General features: G+C 43.9%; 1 protein-coding gene across 1 annotated transcript in view; it reads left to right on the top strand.

Annotated features, from left to right (window-relative positions):
* Positions 1-3,181: 3,181 nt before the first annotated feature.
* Positions 3,182-19,764, top strand: part of LOC138491485 (eotaxin-like) — a 53,584-nt gene continuing 37,001 nt past the window's right edge. The window contains exons 1-2 of the mRNA XM_069618002.1: positions 3,182-3,359; positions 16,320-16,440. Of these exons, the coding sequence (XP_069474103.1) occupies positions 3,290-3,359; positions 16,320-16,440 (191 nt within the window). The 5' untranslated portion in view covers positions 3,182-3,289. The remainder of the gene's footprint in view (positions 3,360-16,319; positions 16,441-19,764) is intronic.

Consider the following 19,764-nt stretch of genomic DNA (forward strand, 5'->3'; position numbering starts at 1 on the left):
ACAGGATGGGGTTCATTAAAATATCAGTAAATAGGCCCAGAACGAAATGGGCAGGTAAAGACAAGCTGTCTGCCTGTTTTTCTTTTTTATGCTGGACTAGTCTTACTTCTTGGAATTCCATGAACGGAGATGGGGAACAGAGTCTAAGCACCAGTCCACATCTTTCCTCAGCTCTGTGCTTGAAAAAAGCTAGCATCTCTGCCCGGTGTCCAGACATAAAAAGTCACACAGGAAAGGGTAGGAGCAGATGGTTAATGTCGTGTGGAAAAAGTCGGAGGTTGGTGACTTTTTTTCCTGACCCCTAAAATAATTTCCCCAAATATTCTAGGACGGGTATTCTTTTATATTATGAACTCCAATCCTACAATATTTTAAGGGCATTGAGAAAGGGGTCGAAGTTCTCCTTGGCGAGTTTAGGGGAGCTGTGGGCAAGCATTTTGGGAGTAGTGGAGCTTGTAGATGTTATGGCCGGCCCTCCTGCTGGGAGTGAGAAGTTGATCACATTATGATCTGACCATGTGCAGGGTGACCTGGTTTTAATGGAGATGTGACAATAAGTGTTGGCTAGCCAGTCAAGCGCACAACCTTTGTTGTGAGTAGGATATCAGATGCATTGGTTGAAGCCGAGAGACGAGAGGGCGGTGGCTAGTGAGTTGGCTGGTGAGTTTAAGGGGTCATCGAGGCCCAGGTTGATATCCCCCAAAAGAAGCACTTGGGAGGTGAGCTTGAGATTGTTATTTAGTAGGAGGAGTAGGTCCTCTTCGAATGTGTGGGTGGGCCCTCGTGGCAGATAGATGTGATGAATAGTAATGGTGTTGGTAGGGGAGGTGGTCCACTTGAGAGAGAGGATGTCACAGTTGTTATTCACAGCAGAGGGTACTTGTCTAATGATCTGGTGGTCCTTAGCAATAAGGTCCATGCCCCCTCCTCTTATGTTAAGTCTGTAACTACTGTAGATGGTATAGCCTGTAAGAAGGGCGAGGGATAGCATGGGTCCGGATGCAGGGTGTAGCCAGGTTTTGGTAATTGCTAGTGCATCTAGTTTATTAGAAGTAGTGAGGTCATCGATATCTAGGGCATGAGCGGTCAGGGAGCGGGCATTGATTAGTGCTAGATTAAGGTCTTTGGTAGGGGTGGATGGTGAGTTTTGTGTGGAGGTGTTCTTGGTGGGGAGGGTAGGCTCAGGTTGATGGTGTTTAGCAAGGAGTCAACGCAGAAGCTTGATATTGATGCATCGCTAGCAATAGGAATGGGGGCGTTGCTGGTCTTTGGCATTGTTACACATCTAAACATAGGCATTGTTGGAGTTGTAACATTTGGCATTGTTGCAGATCTGACATTTGGCCTTGTTACAGATCTGACATTTGGCATTGTTGGAGATCTAACATTTGGCATTGTTACAGATCTGACATTTGGCATTGTTACAGATCTAACATTTGGCATTGTTACAGATCTGACATTTGGCATTGTTACAGATCTAACATTTGGCATTGTTACAGATCTAACATTTGGCATTGTTGCAGATCTGACAGTTGGCCTTGTTACAGATCTGACATTTGCAATTGTTACATTTGGCATTGTTACAGATCTGACATTTGGCATTGTTACAGATCTAACATTTGGCATTGTTACAGATCTAACATTTGGCATTGTTGCAGATCTGACAGTTGGCCTTGTTACAGATCTGACATTTGCAATTGTTACATTTGGCATTGTTACAGATCTGACATTTGACATTGTTACAGATCTGACATTTGGGATTGTTGGAGATCTAACATTTTGCATAGTTGCAGCGCTAGCAGATGGAGGGGGGAAATATCGACATTAGGTATGTGAGTATTGCTGGCATTTGGCTTAGGTTCAGAGCTAGTGTTATGTATTGCTACACATCTAGCATTTGGAGTGCTAACATTTATGGATTTCAATATGGCGACATTCCTATAGGTCTGCATGCGGGCAGGGGAGGGGCTGAATAGATGATCGTTGCTGGGAGGCAGGCGGGAGTTCTTGAGGCTGAAGGCAGGCATTGCAATATGGGGGTCCGAGTTGAAGTTGTGACGGTTCGAAGGAAGACTAGGGATGTAGTTGGCATAATGGACTGACTCAGAGCGGATCTGAGAGTGCTGTTTCTTGCAGACGGCAGTTCTAGAGCTGATGCGGGTGTTTCTTACGATTGAAGAGGTGGGTTGACTCTATAGTGAGGACAGGCCGTGGTCGGCTCGAGAGGTGAACATTTCGTGAGAGGATCCATTGGGGTGTCAGGGCCCTGTCCCGGGCGGATGTGTCTGATCGTGGGAGGTGGCCAGGGCGGGACTGGTGCGGAGTGAAAATGCGTCGGGTAGGAAGGGTGATGGGGGGATCAAGTGGGAGCATGGTAAGGTAGCGGGAACTGATAGCCGGAGGATGATCGCAGGCTTAAGTACTTACCCTGTTTCCTCGAATACCCGCATTGCCCAGGCAGGATCCGGGCAGGGCATGACAGGATGTGCTACTGGCTTTAGGAGTAGACCTTTTGAGGTGGCCGGCATGTAATGATAATATATACAGAATGTTGAGCATTCTTTTAACCCCGCCTACGATACCAGCGTCTATGATTGGCTATGATTGGCTTTGAGACAGTAAACCAGGAATTATTCAGGCAAAGCCAAAAAGATGGATTGCAGCCAAAATTCGGTTGACTAATGCCTTGAGATTTGGTACACCCCAAATCCTTAATCCCCAATCTCTCATATTTCTAATCACCTGCGCCTAAATGCATTTGGAACTCTCTGTATAAAGACAGGACCAACAAACGATGCGTCTGAAGGAGGTGCATTAACTCACCAAGCATTGGCAAACATGTTTGTTTATAACGCGTGTTGCTTTGCGTTCTCTTGTTTCGCAGACAAACACGTTTCCACTGAGCTATCCTTCCTCCCCAAGGAAGTTACCAGCGTAAAGGTGCAATGTACACCTACACTTGCCCAATCACATGAGTTGGACTTGGCACAGTGCCATTAATAACCACTAGCCCCGCCCCATTATCTAAGATGTTCCCATTGACCTGAGAAAGGAAACACGAGCGGGTTCGCGCACTGACCACACACACATCTAGATACGGCAGTTTCCTTCCCCGGTTCTTCCCCTTTTACGAAATGAAAACGGAAGCTCTGAGGTAATGAAAAAGTCCGAATAACAGAGTAAGAGGGGGCTTGAAGGATTTTTCTTAACTTCCAGACAGGACTGAGAACACCAGAAGCTCCCCCTGCCACCCAGAACCCTGCAGCAGTGCTAAGAAGCGGAGGTATTCATGGCTCGACTGCCCAAGCTGGCACTCCTGCTCCTGCTGGCCGAATATGCCAGTGTCCTGGGAGACTCCTGTAAGTACAGTCATGCTCTGTATCAACTATGAAATATAATATTGACCATTGACATGGCACACGCTAAAACAAAGGATACATTAACAGGTGTTCTGATTAATTGGGTTTCATTGTTATTTCAGATAGTCTAATCTATATGTCAAAGGAGGAAGGGCTGTGCAATTCCTGCCAGAGTTTAAAGCTGTGGCCACACTCGCAGCTCTTCATCTGCTGCAGGCACCAGACCTCTTACGCCGGGGCTACTTCGGCTGCCACCGTCCCGTTGAGGGTGGCACGCAGTGGCGAGGACAGCTTGGCCCAGTGTCAGCACCGGATCAATCACTTATTAGTGTCGCATCTTTAGTGAAGTTGAAACCAGAGGATGCAGGGTCACCACATTCTCGAACTCGTGTCACTAAGTATAAATGGGCGGCCTGCACTCATCTAAAACTACTACCACGCAAATGCAGGATTGTGGGCAGTGATCACGTACGGAGCCATGTGCTGCAGCCTTTCCCAGGATGTTCTTTTTCCCACTGTTTTCCTTTGTTTTCCACTGCTTTCTCCATCTTCCCGGTCACTTCCCTCATTCCATTTACTATGTTCTTTCCCTTTAACCCTTTCGCATCTGCCCAATATTTATTTTAAGCTGCACCATCATCAGGTGACTCTTAGAAAGGGTTTTTTGAAATGCTATGATAACAGTTTCTCCTTTGAGTCCACCCGTGTGAAAGCACTGATAGCTTAAACTTTCTAGAAAAAAAAATATGTTCAATCTTATATTCAATTTCAATTACATTCTACTCAACTTAATTCTGAAGTACCAAAACCTAAAACAGCATAAGTAGGCACTAAAGCGATTTCAAATACTTTGTAAATCTGAGTCATTGATTATGTTTTATTTGTAGATAATTGCATCACTTCCCAGCCTGGAAGAAAGCAAATACCAGTCTTATGATCAATTACATTTTAACTTTGGTACAAGGAGATACAAATAGCTGTTTTCTATGTGCCGGTTCATGATGGATTCCTCTTCTAAGCGCTATAATAAAAGCTGTCATAGTTACTTAATTTCCGGCTCCCATATGAGAGTCTGAGCTAATCGCCTTACCCACCGGGTGATGGGTTCCACTGCTAGGTGCCCATTAGAATGCAATGTTCATCAACGCACATGATGCACATTTCATGTTTCACATGGCAGTCGGAGGAGTATTTGACCATCTTGTTAGTGTGACAGTACATGTAATAGTGCACTATCTATGCATACATGTTGATTTCAGTTTTGCACAATGTGGCATATTGTGCCAAGCTGCCTTCTGAACAAATCTATTGAAATATGATGATGTCACAAAATGCAGCTGTTAGGCAAGATTGTATGCAGTACCCTTTGGGTGCACTATAACAACCCTAACCTCCTGGCCATAGGAACCCACCCTTTGGTATAAGTCTGTACTACACAGGTTGGTAGCGTGTTGAGCAGCCAGGCTTATCTCAAGAGGGGTCAATGTGAGCTTTAGGAGAGTTACAGAGTGATTCACAGTGGCACATATTCAAATAAACTCTTACACACAAGGTTTCTTGATTAAACAATTATTAATTTATTTAACAGTCAGCGTAAGCCTTCTTCATAAGGGAGCAATATAAAGCAACACACAAATACACTTAACAAATATACACTCTTAGGCCCTCATTACAAGTCAGGCGGTGGACCATGGTGCTATTAGCACCATGGTCCATGCCGGATTCCGCCATGGTGGATGGCGGAATTACCGCCCCATTCCAAGGTGAGTGGGGCGGTAATTCCCCATTCACCATTTGCCCTTCCCCATTTCCATTTTTGCCCCATAGGGCATAATGGGGATGGGGAAGGCGCTAATTACGGCACCCTAAATTACGGTGCCGTAATTAGCACCAAGGTCGCTTAGCGCCTTGGACTTTAACGCCTGCAAAAAGCAGGTGTTAAAGTGTGAATCAGGCGTTAAGGGTTTAACGGCGCCGTTAACCCCTTAACGCATGACTTTTTAATGAGGGCCTTAGTCTTCTAAACCAGTAAGTACCCTTTTGGGATGGCCCACAGACACTATCTACACCCTGAGGTGACTTCAACAGTTAGCATGCTGGGGACATTAATATATCAATGTTGCATTTAGAATCAGGCTTAGGAGTAGGTCAAAGGAAAAAGTTACTAGAACAGCACAAGAGATCCCACAAATATTCTGAAGCAGGTAAACACTTTTGGTAACCCCCAATGCAAAATTAGTTAACCCCTTCCTGGAAAGAAGACACAACAAATAAGCAGGGGAGAGAAGAGTCATTCAGGGAGCCAGGCCAGCCAATGTTAAGTTAGCAAAAGTCAAGGTGAACTGAAGCACTTCTTGCAGGTAAGTAAATGTCTTGCAAAATGTTTTAGAAGTCTTTGTAGAATAAGAAGAAATCAAAGTAGGGCCACAAGCTGATTAGGCTTGTGAGGTAAAGAAGCTGATAGCAACTCTACAGATGCAACCAAGACAAGTCTCCAACGAGGACAAATGGTTACACGAGAAGAGATAAGTTTTCTTAGACTGTACTGTACCTTTAAGTTGAGGAAAAGTGGAGCAGGTGGTTTCTGTTCCTGTGCAGCTCTACAGATCCTGCTGTTCCCGGGCCTCAGTCATGGGTACAAGAGGGAGGACATCTGGGGACTCCTGCACTGCAATGGGAAGGTCACCGACCGCAAACGGCAATCTTCAAACAAGTGGCACTTCAGTATTTCAGCTCCTCATGTCTACCGCAAATAGCAACACTGCGGTTCCTGGCTGTTGAGATGGGTTTCCTTGCTGGGAGTCTGGAGGATCGTCCTGGAGCTCTTGGCCAGCTTAAAAGCAATGCACACAATCTGGTTTTCCTCTTCCTGGCTATTCAGTTCCAGCAGCAACTGCAGTGGAATTGCAACCAGTTCCGAGAGGATGTCCAGGTGGCTTACTTTGGAGTTGATTGGTCCCATCTACTCAAAGGGAGAAGTCGTCCTTGCAGGGGCTTCTCTTTCGATACAAATTTGGAGTGACAGCACAGCAGCAGGGCTTCACCGGCAAAACAACAGTCCAGGAATTGCAGCAGGCATCCTCTTCAAGTTCTTCTTCAAATTCCTTCGTCCAGTGGTCGACTCTGCCTTCCAAGGAAGAAAAAGCTTCACCTTGTATGCAGGTTTCTCCCATTCATTACAGCCTAGCTGTCAGTCACCAAGCATGGTGGCTGTCCGGCCAATCACCTAAGAGTGAATTCCTGTCTCCTAGGAGACTAAGCACAGGGCATTTCGGGCACCTCCCTTGCTTCCTGCCCCCGCCAGACACCCTGGAGCCAGAGGCAGGCTTCACTTGTGCATCCCACCAAAGGCAAAACAAACAAAGGGACCAATCCTGGTTTGGCTTGTAGAGTAAATCTCATGAAGGACCTTTCCACAAAGAAATGGCGAAAAAAGACCAGGGCCGTTTTGACAAAAATGGCACCCTTGGGTGCTTTACTGCAGCTGCGAACGCAGCCCGCAGTAAATGCACATCACGGCAGTTAAAAGTTAACCACTGCCACCAGCAATTCATTGAGGAAAGGGCAACATAAAAAAGTTACATGAGAAGTTAGATGAAGTGGATACTAAGTAACCCCTACAGCACCCTATTGTAAGATAGTGTGTGCTGGGTCTAGAAAGTTACAAACGTAAGTAAAGTCAATTTCACTTTACTGCTCTGGGAAACAGAAGTTTATCCAAGAGAAGGTATTTACACCTTGGGAAATCTGAAAGACATCCCTGTGCCACTGCACTGAAGGTGCTGCGTGGCACAATGTAAAATATGCTGCCTATGGAGTTTGTCAGACTCCATAACCAAAAGAAACACAAAAGCTCAGAAATCACATTAAAATACATGAGAGAGTGGGAAAAAGGGTCCCGCTCACTCCAAGTTAAAAATTCAAGTCCTCAAAATCCAGCAAAGTTGCTGGGGAAGGTAGAGAGGAATTAGCACATTTCTGATAATTCTCCCTAGCAGCAGCCAAGGCTTTATATGTAAAATTAATAATAGATCTGAGCTTCAAGTGAATTACATAAAATCTAAAATAAACAGCTACTGATCTGCAAAAATGAAAACTATGGAGCAAGCTTGCACCAGGGCAACCAAAAAATGCACTCACTTGAAAGATCCTCGGTACAGAGCATGGATAAAAAACAAATATCAGGTTCTGCGAGTGCTTCAGGTTGCATGGCGTTGTGTTGATAGGGAGCACACACAGACCTGAAGAGTTAGAAGGGGCCTTTTAACTATGATGTCCAACTCCATGATGCAATCTATCCAGGATAGGTAAGTTCCCCCACAGGCCCACATACCAAGAATCAGGGGTGCAACACATTTGATTAAACATTCTCAAGGTCATTAAAATTGATGATCCGTAGTTTTAGTTTACGTCTGCCATAAATAAAAACACATTTTTTTTTTACAATTTGTTTTTACTAATACCACATATACACCACTCTCGGCCTCATTTTTAGAGTTCGGCGGATGCTCAAATCCACTGGTTTCCTCCGGATAGCACGCCATCAGCTTTACAGCAGTTTCCCACTGGCAGAAAGTTAGCTGGAAATCCTCAAGTCCCCATTGCAATATTTTCGGCTAGGTTTCCGCTGGCAGAAAACTGGTGTAAAGATGATGGGGTGCTGCTGTTTTTGAATAGCCTTCATTCCACGACAGAAAATCAGTGGGTGTCAGCATCCACCAAACTCTTAAGGGCCCGATTCATGGAATCATTTGCACTGCTGCAAGTGACTTTGCACTGCCAATAAACACTCTGATTCACGGCGCTTTCCAAAGTGTATATAAGAGAGCTGTACAGTGCTCCCTGCCACACCCTCTGCTGTTGTTTCTGCAGCTGGCCAGCAGGGGGAAGAGAGCGCACACTCTCTGGAGATTTTAAGCAGGAGTTGACTATAGAGCTTGCGGCAATGCTCACAATTTAACTGCACAGAGGTGTGTGATATGCAGGGGTGGACTTGGAAGCAAAAGAGGCCATGGAAATAATTTTCAACGTGGCCCCATGTTACACATTTTCAGCAAGCCCAACCCTTTTCCTATGGGATAATTTGAAAATTCCACACAAACGAGGCCCAGGGTGCAGAGGCCCCCTGGGAAATCTCCAGAGTTCCCTATGGGCCAGTAGTCCACCCCTGATGGTATGTAAATAACATACTGATGAAGACGGGTTGGCGTGCAATTATACTCGCAGGACCGGAGCAAACTGCTTTGAAATACTAAGAGTAGAACGACTTGTCTATAATAAACACGTACAACCAGGGGTGGACTGGCCTATAGGGAACTCTGGAGATTTCCCGGTAGGCCTCTGCACTTTGGACCTCGTTTGTGTGTTTTCCAAATGTTCACATAGGAACATTTTTACAATGTCCAAATGTTCACATAGGAAAAGGCTTGGCCTTGCTGAAAATGTATAATATGGGGCCACTTTGAGCATTATTTCCAGGGCGTCTTTTGGTTATCAGTCAATCCCTGTCTACACCACCAACATCAAACACTTGAAATATTTGTTATTTTGCCTGCTTATGTCTGTCAGCGAGATGACACAGCAAGCCTGATGGCAGAATCATTATGTGTGCTCTGCCTGCTGCTCCATTTCTGTATCTAGAGAAGTCATCTCCTCACCCGCTCTCAGGTGGCTGCTGTTTATTTACCTTAATGAATGAAGAGCACACAGTTCTTTCAGAGTGAGCACACTTTCTATATTGGGCACTGTCAGTGCAACTCCTGTCACAAGGCAGAGGGGTTTGCAGGGGGCTGGGGTGAGATTGGCTAGGAGGGCTATAGCCCCAGATCTTTTGGTTGCAGCACCGGATAGGAGCTCAGGAGCTACAGCCATAAGGCTAGCTAGCCCGAGTCTGACAGTCCAGATATTAGCGTAGCCCCGGATCTTTTAGAAACCCAGCAACACCCCTGTCACAAGGTCAGTTCTAGGAGTCACAGAGGGGGGAGCCAGAGGTAGCGACCTCTACCTCTGGTGACCTCCAAATGATGGCAATGAATGTCCTCCAGACACGCCTTTGCTTGGCTTGCACTCCAACTCTCCTGCATCACACTGATTCCTTTCGGTGTCTTTTACTAAATGTATTCTATCAAGGTCTGCAGGAGACGTCCATGACTCTTTACAAGATAACTAATGTGACTACTTTTAAGACATCCATCAGGTGTCTACTTCCGCCCGTTTAAATGAAGTAAGAATCCCTACTCCAAACAACATGGCCCTCAAGAAAAGTGATGGGAAACGGGAGGGCCGATGAGACCGAAGTCCCCACCACCTCGCTTATGTTTCTCCAAACCTTACTCAGAACGTCCTAATGCAGGGGCCTTCAATCCGCATGACCTTTAGATCCTCACCCTGAGATTTACATGGCCAGCACTGGCACCGCTCCTGGAGGCCGTATGAAGCCACAGTGGCTGTTGAGCATTGGACTCTGTTGTAGATGCTGCCTGAGTAACACTTGCTGGCAATGAGGCATGCTCTTCTTATCGTCCAAGAGAAGACCACTGTCTTAGATTGAGGTCTCCTGCCCAACGTCCATCTGCCCCTCCATTCGATCTCCATCAATCCCTCAAGGACATTGATCAATAAGCTGTACAATGCAGAGGCCATTATCTTGCCATCCAGAGCATTGTCCACTGGATGCCTTTCATGCCCGGATCGTTGCCTTCATCTCCCCAGCCCAACTTCTTCCCTGCACACATAGTTGCAAAAGGGGTTACAAAGAAAAACATCAATATACAGCTTCCTGTATTTATTTTGCAAAGTTCCAAAGGTTACCAATCCATCTCCCTCTGCAAACAGCCTAATGTCTAATATAGTGCACTGTAACTACAACTTCCAGAATATGACACACCTTCCCAGCGGAATAGCTTTGAAAAACCAAATTGGATTGGGGTACCCTTTGCCATACACATTCTTTCACATAAAGGCCATCCAAGTAAATTCAATGTATGCATTATTTCTGACATTTGAAAGTGCAATCTTATTTGTCTGGCCCATTAAAAAGCATGCATGACTTAATTTATAGATGCATCACATAAATGTCTATAATGTCACCATATTATTTACTTTTCTCTCTATTGCCATATGATCTTAAAAACATGCACATTTAAATAATACAGTTTTCTCTTATTATACATGGCAGATTTTCTTCAAATGATTTACAAAATCAGGGCAGCAATCCCTTGGTATATGTTTCCATATGTTTATCACATGGGGATGCCATTGGTCTTGGTAAATGTTGTTGGTAGGTATCGCACAATATGTCTGGAGTAGCGGAAGGCACATTATATTCAGATATAGTAAGGCACCATCCTAGCACTTTGTATTTTGGTTCAGCAAATTACATTCAATCGTCAATACATGTATTTGCAGTATGTTTCTTGTATTGTAACAAATAAGGGGCAACATTTCGGCAATAGTGACAGCACTGTATTCCTCTTTGCAGGGTTCCCCAACCTCTTTACAGTGTGGGTTAATACATTAATTATACCTTTCCAGTTCCTTTATTCTACAGTATTCTAGGGCTTTTAGGAATTCCTTGTTTGATATGACTGGAGACACTGTTCTACAGCAACCAATCAACTCTTTGACATCATCTTTTCCACCCTCTAAGCAAGTTCACATTGAATTTATCAAACCAAGATGTGACAAACCAAAATGGGAGACACAGTAATTCCCGAAAATAATTAAGCACAACCCCCCCTTCAGTCATGCAGTAGCATTATAGTAATTCACGGTTCCATTGAAATGGAAGTTTGAAGATGTATAGACTGAACTGGCTGCATTAATAAGAGAAATTAGTCTTTGTCGTAATAGACCCCCCACACACAACACATCCTGATAGATAAGAGCAGATCAATGCTCCAACAAAACCCTTTTAGAATTCTTCTATTACAACTTTACATTCATGCACATTCTGAACATTCCAAATTGGCATGCAGGTGACTCACCCTCCCTCCAACGCCCAGCCACGTTAACCAAACTGACCCTTCGGTCAAACCACCCACAATCATTATAGACATCATGTCATGGACCCCAAAGGACCTGCTACCTCCATCTCCTCAGTTTTACTTTGAGTGACACATGCAGGACCTCTGGGTTACTGAACATAGATGTTTTGCAATTAAGTATGACTTTGAATGAGCATGGGTGGACAGCTTAAAGCCAGCTCCCAATGCATTAAGATCCAACTTGACTGCTATGAATTGCATGGAGACAAAAAATCCGTATAGCCTGTGCATCTCAGACTGCCTGACTGCTTATCATATTTGAACACTGTCTTCAGCTGTTTTTACTCGAGGGAGAGAGTGATGATCCCTTTTGGACTCTGAGGTTGTGCCAATGTATTGAAGCTGAGTCAATAATGAGGTCTCTCTGCATAGTGAAGGTAAGACCTGGTGAGGCTTTGAGAAGATGTATGAGGAAGAACTGGAAGTACTTGCTAAAGTCATTATCTTCTGAACCCTAAGGAAGTCTGTAGACTTGAAGATTGTTCCAGCGCCCCATGTTCTCCAATTCCTCACACTGTGCCTTGAGAATCCCTGCATAATTTCCAAGCTTGAGCAACCTTGACATGGAGGTCTTGTGTTTGTTGACTTTGTTCAACCACATTAAATCGTTTATCAATATCCGAAGGTTGATGTTGATTGCATCCAATTTGGCTTTCTCTCTGTCCATAAACAGTTTTATTGATGGAACCTACACCAAAGTGTATCAGCTACCTAATTGGGGTGTTGGCTAGGGTATACAGGAGTCACTCTGCATACATTTTGAGTGTAGCCCCCAACGCTGCTGTGATATATTTCTTTCCACTCTGCCTTTGTGTGTCTGCAACCATGTCTGCACTCTGCACCAGTCAACACACCTTTAGACACCGGGATCCACTGCTCTGTCACTATGTTCCACTCTGCTTCTGCCCTGGGTATTCTTTGTTGGTCCCATTTATTCCACCTTCTACATTATAAGAAGGAAACTGGCTGGCCAGTTATCAGGGGGTAGACAGGCGTATAACAAAGATCACTCTTCCACTTACTTTTTACTAACAGCCTCCTTGCTGCAATCATTTCGTAGAGCTTGCTCAGTTGGCATATTTGATGTGTAACAGCTTTTATGGGGTTCGATCAAATGTGTCTCAAAAGTATGGTTTACTCCTTTTCAGCAGCCATGGTGTCTGTGAGATGATGAATGCAGTGCTTGCTTCCACTTACAATATCACATTCCTTAGGATGATGTTTATTGGAGAAAAGTAAAAACCACCAAACTGAGACATTGTGACAGGGCCTGGTTTCTGTTCTACATAGTCTGGTGAACCAGAAGAAGGACTCGGAATACAGTGGGTCATGATCCAAGGGTGACTATTTGAAATGAATGAAAAATGCCTATCTGGCCCTACCGTTATGAGGGAAGTTCCCAAAAATAAATAAGGTACTTTGTCGAAGTCCAAATTAAATAGTCATGAGTCCAAATCCCAGCTGATTAACTGGCTCTACCACTTTCGAAAATCCAACAACAAAAAAAGAAGCCGGAGCAATCGCCTCTCTCTCTGGCTTCTGCCTGGCCCACACACTTAGGTGACTTCATTTCAATGTCAAGGTTCCTTTAGAATATAATGACACAATTAAGTCTTTGTGTAAATTCTGTTGATGAAAAAGACAAATATCCTCTGTACTGTTTTCTCTTCCCCCTAGGAAAATAAGGATTCTCCTTAGATCACTTTTCTCAGATTTTGCCAAATGTTCAAATCGCTCTAGGATCACTTTTACCACAATTCATTATGCCCAACCTTCGTGGCACTTGGACTTCCCAAAGTCATGTGACTCTTTGGTAGGTATACTGGCTCTCAATCAACATTATAGACGTAGGGCGTCTGTCCGCTTGGGTGATCCGGTAACCTAGTGGGCTTTTCCAGCATTGTTGCAAAGTGTTCATACTCCTTTCAATCTGTTTTATTTAGAAAGCATGCCTGTCCGGCTTTTTCAGTTCCTCGTACCTTTGTCGGCTTTCCCAGCATTGGCATAAAGCACGCGTACCTCTTTCACCCTTTTTTCATAGGGCATGTGCCTGTTCCTTTCTCTCAGGCTCTAATAATTTTAATAGCTTATCCAGTCTTAATACAAAGTGTTTGTATCTCTTTCACTCTGTTTTATGAAAGACACATGCCCAGTCAGTTCTCTCTTGCTCTCGTACTTATGTCGGTTTTTTCCAGCCTTGATATAAAGTGTTTTTATCTCTTTAGCTCTGTTTTACAAAGGACGGGTGCCCGTTCATTTCTCTCGACTTCTAGTACCTTTGTTGGCTGTCCCAGCTATGGTATAAACTGTTTGCAACTATCCGATCTCAGTAACCCCATCGGTTTTCCCAATGTTCATAATTCAACCAAAGTTCATTGCCCTCACTGGCGTTTTCACTTCAGGAGCATTTGCTTCCCTGTTGGTGCTCGTCTCCGCAGCAAAGGCACTTGCCATGTGGAGCTCAGTGATCGGACTCCCTTCTTCCCTCTGATCTCAGCGTCGGTTGCCGGGCACCAGGCCCACCACTGCTCTCCCGTGGTCCCGCACCAGTTAATACAGTTGTTTTTCCATCTCCATCCTTCTCCTGATCGGAGTCTCTCACTCGGTCAGATCACCTGCCTTCAGCCTCCAGCCTCCAGCTAGAGGTTCTCTCTTCCGATTTGCCTCGGCGGCCTTGGGTGGATACGCCCCTTCAGGACGTTGTCTCTACCAAGGCTCGCCCCAGCATTGGGATTACTCTCCTCCCTCCATAGGAATCTCTTCTCGACTCAAGTCCTTTCTGGTCCTATGTACATAATCTGAAACAAAAGAAATGTGTTCGTCTTCTTTGATTATGGCACTCAGACGACGTTCAGCATTACCTGAGGCCAAAGGAGTGAAAAAAGGTTCCTTGGTTGTTATAGTCATAACAGGAAATACAAAGTCTTTCCAACACCCATATAGGCAGAAATTGTTTTTTTTGGAATGGAAGTTCCTTATCGGAACGGGAGTCTGTGTCCCCTGGAAGCGGGTCACTCCCAGTGCGGTCCCACTTGCCCAGGCCCTTAGGGAGGGTCTTGGTTAGCGGGCCCACATCCCTATCCTCAAAGGGGGTTGCTCCCCTCTGGTGAGAAGGGACAAATTGTCCAGATTCATCACAACAGCCATATCACAAATGTCTTTGTGCTGAAAGCGGAAATGGTGGGGACTTCTGCAGTGCACTGTTGCCAGAGGCCACGGGCAAAGAAAATAATGCTTGTAGAATTGGGCCTATTTATGAATGGCTTGACTGTCTAAGTCCAGTGCTATCCAAAAGATATCCTGGCCAGCCTACTTACCTCTTTGCTGAGGCTCAGAATCGCCCAACCCTGCAGATTGCTCAAATCTTCATCTTATATTCAGGTTGCTGTCCAGCACAGACCCACACCAGCCGGTATGTTCCCTAGGAAAACATTGTGCACGTGCTTCCTTGGAAATGTGGCACCATCAGTATTCAAGCATTTTGATGTCTTAAATGGGGGTATCGTTATGTGAGGTAACTGTTAGCAGAGATCTGCAATTAGACAGCTGTCTGATTCGGTCGCATATGTGCATGTGGCATATGTGCACGTGCACAGATTTCACACATGCATCACCACCTTAAAACTCTCGGTGTCTGCATTTGTATGAACCTTTGCTTCCATAGCCTTTTGCAGAATCAGCTACAATATGCGCCCATGAAACACTTTTCGTGGAGTGCAATTCCATTTGCACCTGTGGAGCAGCTTTTGGAATTAGGCCCAGTGTCTCTGTTGGGGGATCTTTGTTGTTGTTGCTTCCGCTCAGTTTCAAGCTCCTATGTTCAGAGGAAAACCTTGTAATGATTCATGATTTTTCCTTTTAACTAATACAGTTGGGCAAATACACTTATATTATTATTAAAATATATAAATCATCAAAACACTTTTAAAATATTGAACATGCTTGCTTATTATGGTATTAGCCTATTTGACCTAAACAAATGACCTAATGACCAATTTGACAGAATTTTGCATGGGTGATTTGTGGATCGGGGCAATTTGGTCAAATATATTGCAAAATACCAACCTTGCAGGGTTGTCCCCCGTTCTCCATGTTTGATATTTTCCAATGTTTGGGGTGCAGGGGTGTCCCCTGCTTCCTTAAAAATGGAGGTGGGGAACAACATTAAAATTGGGCCCCGAGCAGATAAATTGCGGTCAGTTTGTTGCAATCAAAGCAAAAGTCGGTCAAACACACCCAAACCATTATTACTGCTCATGTAATTAATCATAACCACTATTCTTTTATAAAAAATACTGTTTTGAAGTATATTTGAAAAAAATAAATTTAAATGAGTGAAAAATAGTCACAGATGTTTATTTGTGAGGAATATTAGCTTAGACTTATCGTAGAGAGTGACGTAAAATACAAGTATAATTGTAGAGCTGCGAAAAGCATACCAGATATTGTGCCGTAGTACATTTCCCTAATTTTCCGAAGGTGAAGAGGAAGGTTTAAAGAATGGCAGAAGAGAAAGAGAGGCAGGAGGATTAGAATGATTGTAGAAAAAATAAAGGAAGAAAGATGCAATGAGAACAATTGTAAGGGGAGAAAGATTTCAGCCAGATATGTTCAGAGTGGCAGCGAAAAAAGTGACAAAGCAAAAACTAAAAGCAAAAATCTTGCTCCATGGTCAGCAGCAACAACTAGCCAAGTAGAATTACTTTTCCATCAATGTTGTTTGTTTGTACATCCACCTTAATGATGAAGAAACATATGAAATAAGTGACCAACATCAAGAATGGATGCTGATTCCCAGCTTCACTTTTTTGTACCTTTGTCTCATTGCGAAATATCTGTTAACTCAGTTTTTATCCAAAGGCATAAGAATGTCTGAAATGCATGGTTCAAACATCTCCTTTTCCTCTTCCTCTAGATTTCCGACCAAGCAAAGTGGAAACCCATTGTTGTAAGTCTGTGTCCGCCCACCGTTTCCCATACACCATCACACGTGTGAAGCAGCAGGCCGCCCTCTATCCATGTGTAAAGGCAGTCATGTAAGTATATTCAACAGGACCAATTAGCTTCCCAAAATGTATTTATATATTCACTGAAAAAACGTTGTTAAAGGGATGTTATGGTTACAAGTAAAACCGAAAATCCTCTGGGATTCACCAGTTATGGTAAGCTAAGGAACCATAACTCGCATCACCACCCTGCACCGCTTAGACTAACACCCAGGACATCAAAGACGACATCACACATTCGGTGAAAATCCATCCAGCAGTTTTGGCTGTAGGCGTGAGCAAAAAATGTTTTCCATTGTGTCTATCAAAAAAATGATGCCCCCCCCTATAACTTTGCCCCCCGAGATTAAACCTCACCAAACTTGTCAGAAAATTTCAGATGGGGCCATATACGGTTTTTCCAAGTTTGGTAAGGATTCTTCCAGTGGAAGCAAAGTTATAAGCTGTCCAAAAAGTGTTCTTCCTATAAGTTGAGCAGCTTAACCATAACTACATATATATTAAGGGCAGCAGTCTCCCATATAAACCTCGAAAAATTCTATCGCTTTTTATTCATGTGACGGATTTGACTGAAATTGTGAAGTCAATTAGGGATGCGAGGGGCCCCCAGATTACAAACTTCAACAAAGAATAAAAAGAATAAAACGTTATTAAGAAATAAAAAAACACAAAATTGCAGCCTACCTACCATTCATTTTCCAATAGACAAAAAAGGTCCATTTTTGCAGGACTACACAGCCCAAACTGGTGGACGGTGGACAGATTTGGACTAGGTACAAAGCAACTTGGGCTCAAAGTGTTTACTAGAGCCCTTTTTGTGGTTTGGTGTTATTGCGTGCAGTAGTTTTTTAAATATTTGATGGAGAAGGGGGATACCCTTCCTCAAAATAGATAGGTATACATCAGGTAAATTGCCAAAACTGGGTGTTTTTAGAAATGAAACAGCCATCTTATTTTTTTTCTCGATGCAAGAGATAGCCGCGGCTATAGCCGAGGATATCGGAAAATGAAATGCAGGAAAACAGCCATTTGCAGGTCACAAGACATGCAAATGCCATCAGGCTAGAGGTGGAAGGGTGGCTAGCGGGCACCAGGTGAAATTTGGGAGTTGTACTTGGACAGAGTTTGCAACATTAAGTGTTTCTGGAACTTAGGCTATATCCCTGAATAGCCGATATCTCAAAGCAAACTGCATCACAGAAACAGCGTGTAGTGTGGGCGGAATGGGAGAGGGCAGAGTAGGAGAGGAGGCCATCTGGAGAGTGGGGGAGCTGGCAGAGTTGAGAGAGGCACTTGGTGAAGTCTGGGGGGCAAGAAAACATTTCTTTCAACCGTTTTTTCTTATATCCGTGGCTATAAAAATACTGATAGCTGTGGCAGCTGTAGTCCTTACACAAAGTGAGTACAGATAGTTGAGGGTATCTGTAGTTCTGCACCTGCGGCTATCAAAAAAAGGGTTTCAAAATATAGATATTTTAACAGCTATAGTGACGCCAGGGGTGTAAAATCACTGGCACGCAATAGGCATCAGGGACTCCCATCCATGCAGTAACCGAGACTGAGCCTGCTCAGCTTTAAAGCAAAGTAGCAGCTGGTACCCTCGGGCCATGTTACTTATAAATGAGCATAAGTTATAAGACCACTTAGAGCAACATGGCCTGAGCGGCAGGCCCTTTATTTGTTTTAAAGCTATGCAAGGTTGGTCCTGGTTACTGCTTGGATGGGAGACAGGTTCCAGTCCTCAATGCTGCCTGTTTTCTTAGTTTTAAATATCTCATAACACACAAGAAATCACACGACATCCACATTATTATTTTATTTAAACGTTGCTTCTATCAGTCCTGGAAAGTATTACACTTAGAGACCATTTTCTTGCCACTTGCTTAATTGCATTCTGTATTTGTAGTTTACCAGTCAAGATGGGGGAATAATGCCACAATTGTACACTTTTTGCCTAACATACTTCTACAAGGATTTATATATTTCAATGACACTATGGCATGTGTACTTTTCAAGTTGTCTTTACAAAGCATAGTATTGCTGAAAGTCAGACATGGGGTGAGGAGGGAAAATGAAGGGGCAAGTAAGTCATGAGTATTTGCCTACAATGTGGCATAATGTGGCAAGAGAGTTTGCAATCCTGGAAACTGGTGCAGTTATTTGCACCTGATTGTAGTAAAGGAAACATGTGGGTGGACAGGGTAACTTTTTTTTCAGAATGCAGCCGCAACCCCTTGTGCTTTTTTGAGGTTGGCAAGCTTGCTCATGTATTTGGCTACCAAGTAACTTTGTAACTATGTGACGCGTCCAGATATCTCCGGGTTCGGTGCTCTTTATAAATAAAGAGCAAACAAACAAACAAGATTTCACTCAGGTTGTCATGTTCCCACTGCAGATGCTTACCCACAAGACCAAAAGCACTTGTTTCGTATGGGGATTTCGTTTTCCAGGGAATATTTCACGACAGCTTGCTGGGTTCAAAAGGTGCGCACCTCTTATACTTTGCCAGCGGATTTATTGGAACATTTCCTCTCTCCGGTTATTTTTTCTGGTGTTCTTTACTTTTTTTAAGTCCAATGCTATTTTGTCTTGCACACTTTCTTCTAAGCAGAAGGTCAATTAAACTCCATTTTTATATTTTTCTTTCAGATATATGTTCACTTACTCTGCGTATATTCATGGGTGCCTGCTTTTGATTTTCACTATGGGGCCACAAGCACCTGGGCATATGTTATTCTTGCAGCCAGTCATGATTTTCTCTTTTCTATGCTGATTAAATGTGGTTAGTTGGGGTTGTTTGATGTATCACAGCATTCACCAAGAGACCGGCCATAAAACAAGGGGCTTGTCGCATGCTACTTAACCAAAGAGTGTGAAAAAATGTAATCTCACTGCGCATTGCCTAAAAACATTGTGAGTTCTCAAAACCTGCACTCATTTATACATAATTAAAAAATATATTTTGTTGTACAGCTACAGTGACAATGGAGGTGAAAACCCACTGGCCATGGTCGAAGGCCATGGACAGTGCCACAGGTGTCCCACCCATTCAGTAACAGGATCAACAGGACAAACCCCTCATGCCAAGTTGCCTCATAAGTGAGCCAACACTACAAGACCACTTAGAGCAACATGGCCCAAGGGGGCCAGCCCCTTCCTCACTTTGAATCTAAGCAGGTTTGGTCCCGGTTACTGCATGGATGGAAGACAGTCCAACGTCCCAGATTCTGTGTTTTCTTCAAATTAAAATATCTCATAACACACTAAGAAAACAGAGGACATCCGTATAATTTTTTTCAAACTGTGCTACTGTCAGTGCTTGAAAGTATTGCACTCAGAGATCATTATTTTGCC

This window comes from Ambystoma mexicanum, chromosome 10, assembly GCF_040938575.1.
Source record: "Ambystoma mexicanum isolate Mex_15411 chromosome 10, UKY_AmexF1_1, whole genome shotgun sequence".
Classification (NCBI taxonomy): domain Eukaryota; kingdom Metazoa; phylum Chordata; class Amphibia; order Caudata; family Ambystomatidae; genus Ambystoma; species Ambystoma mexicanum.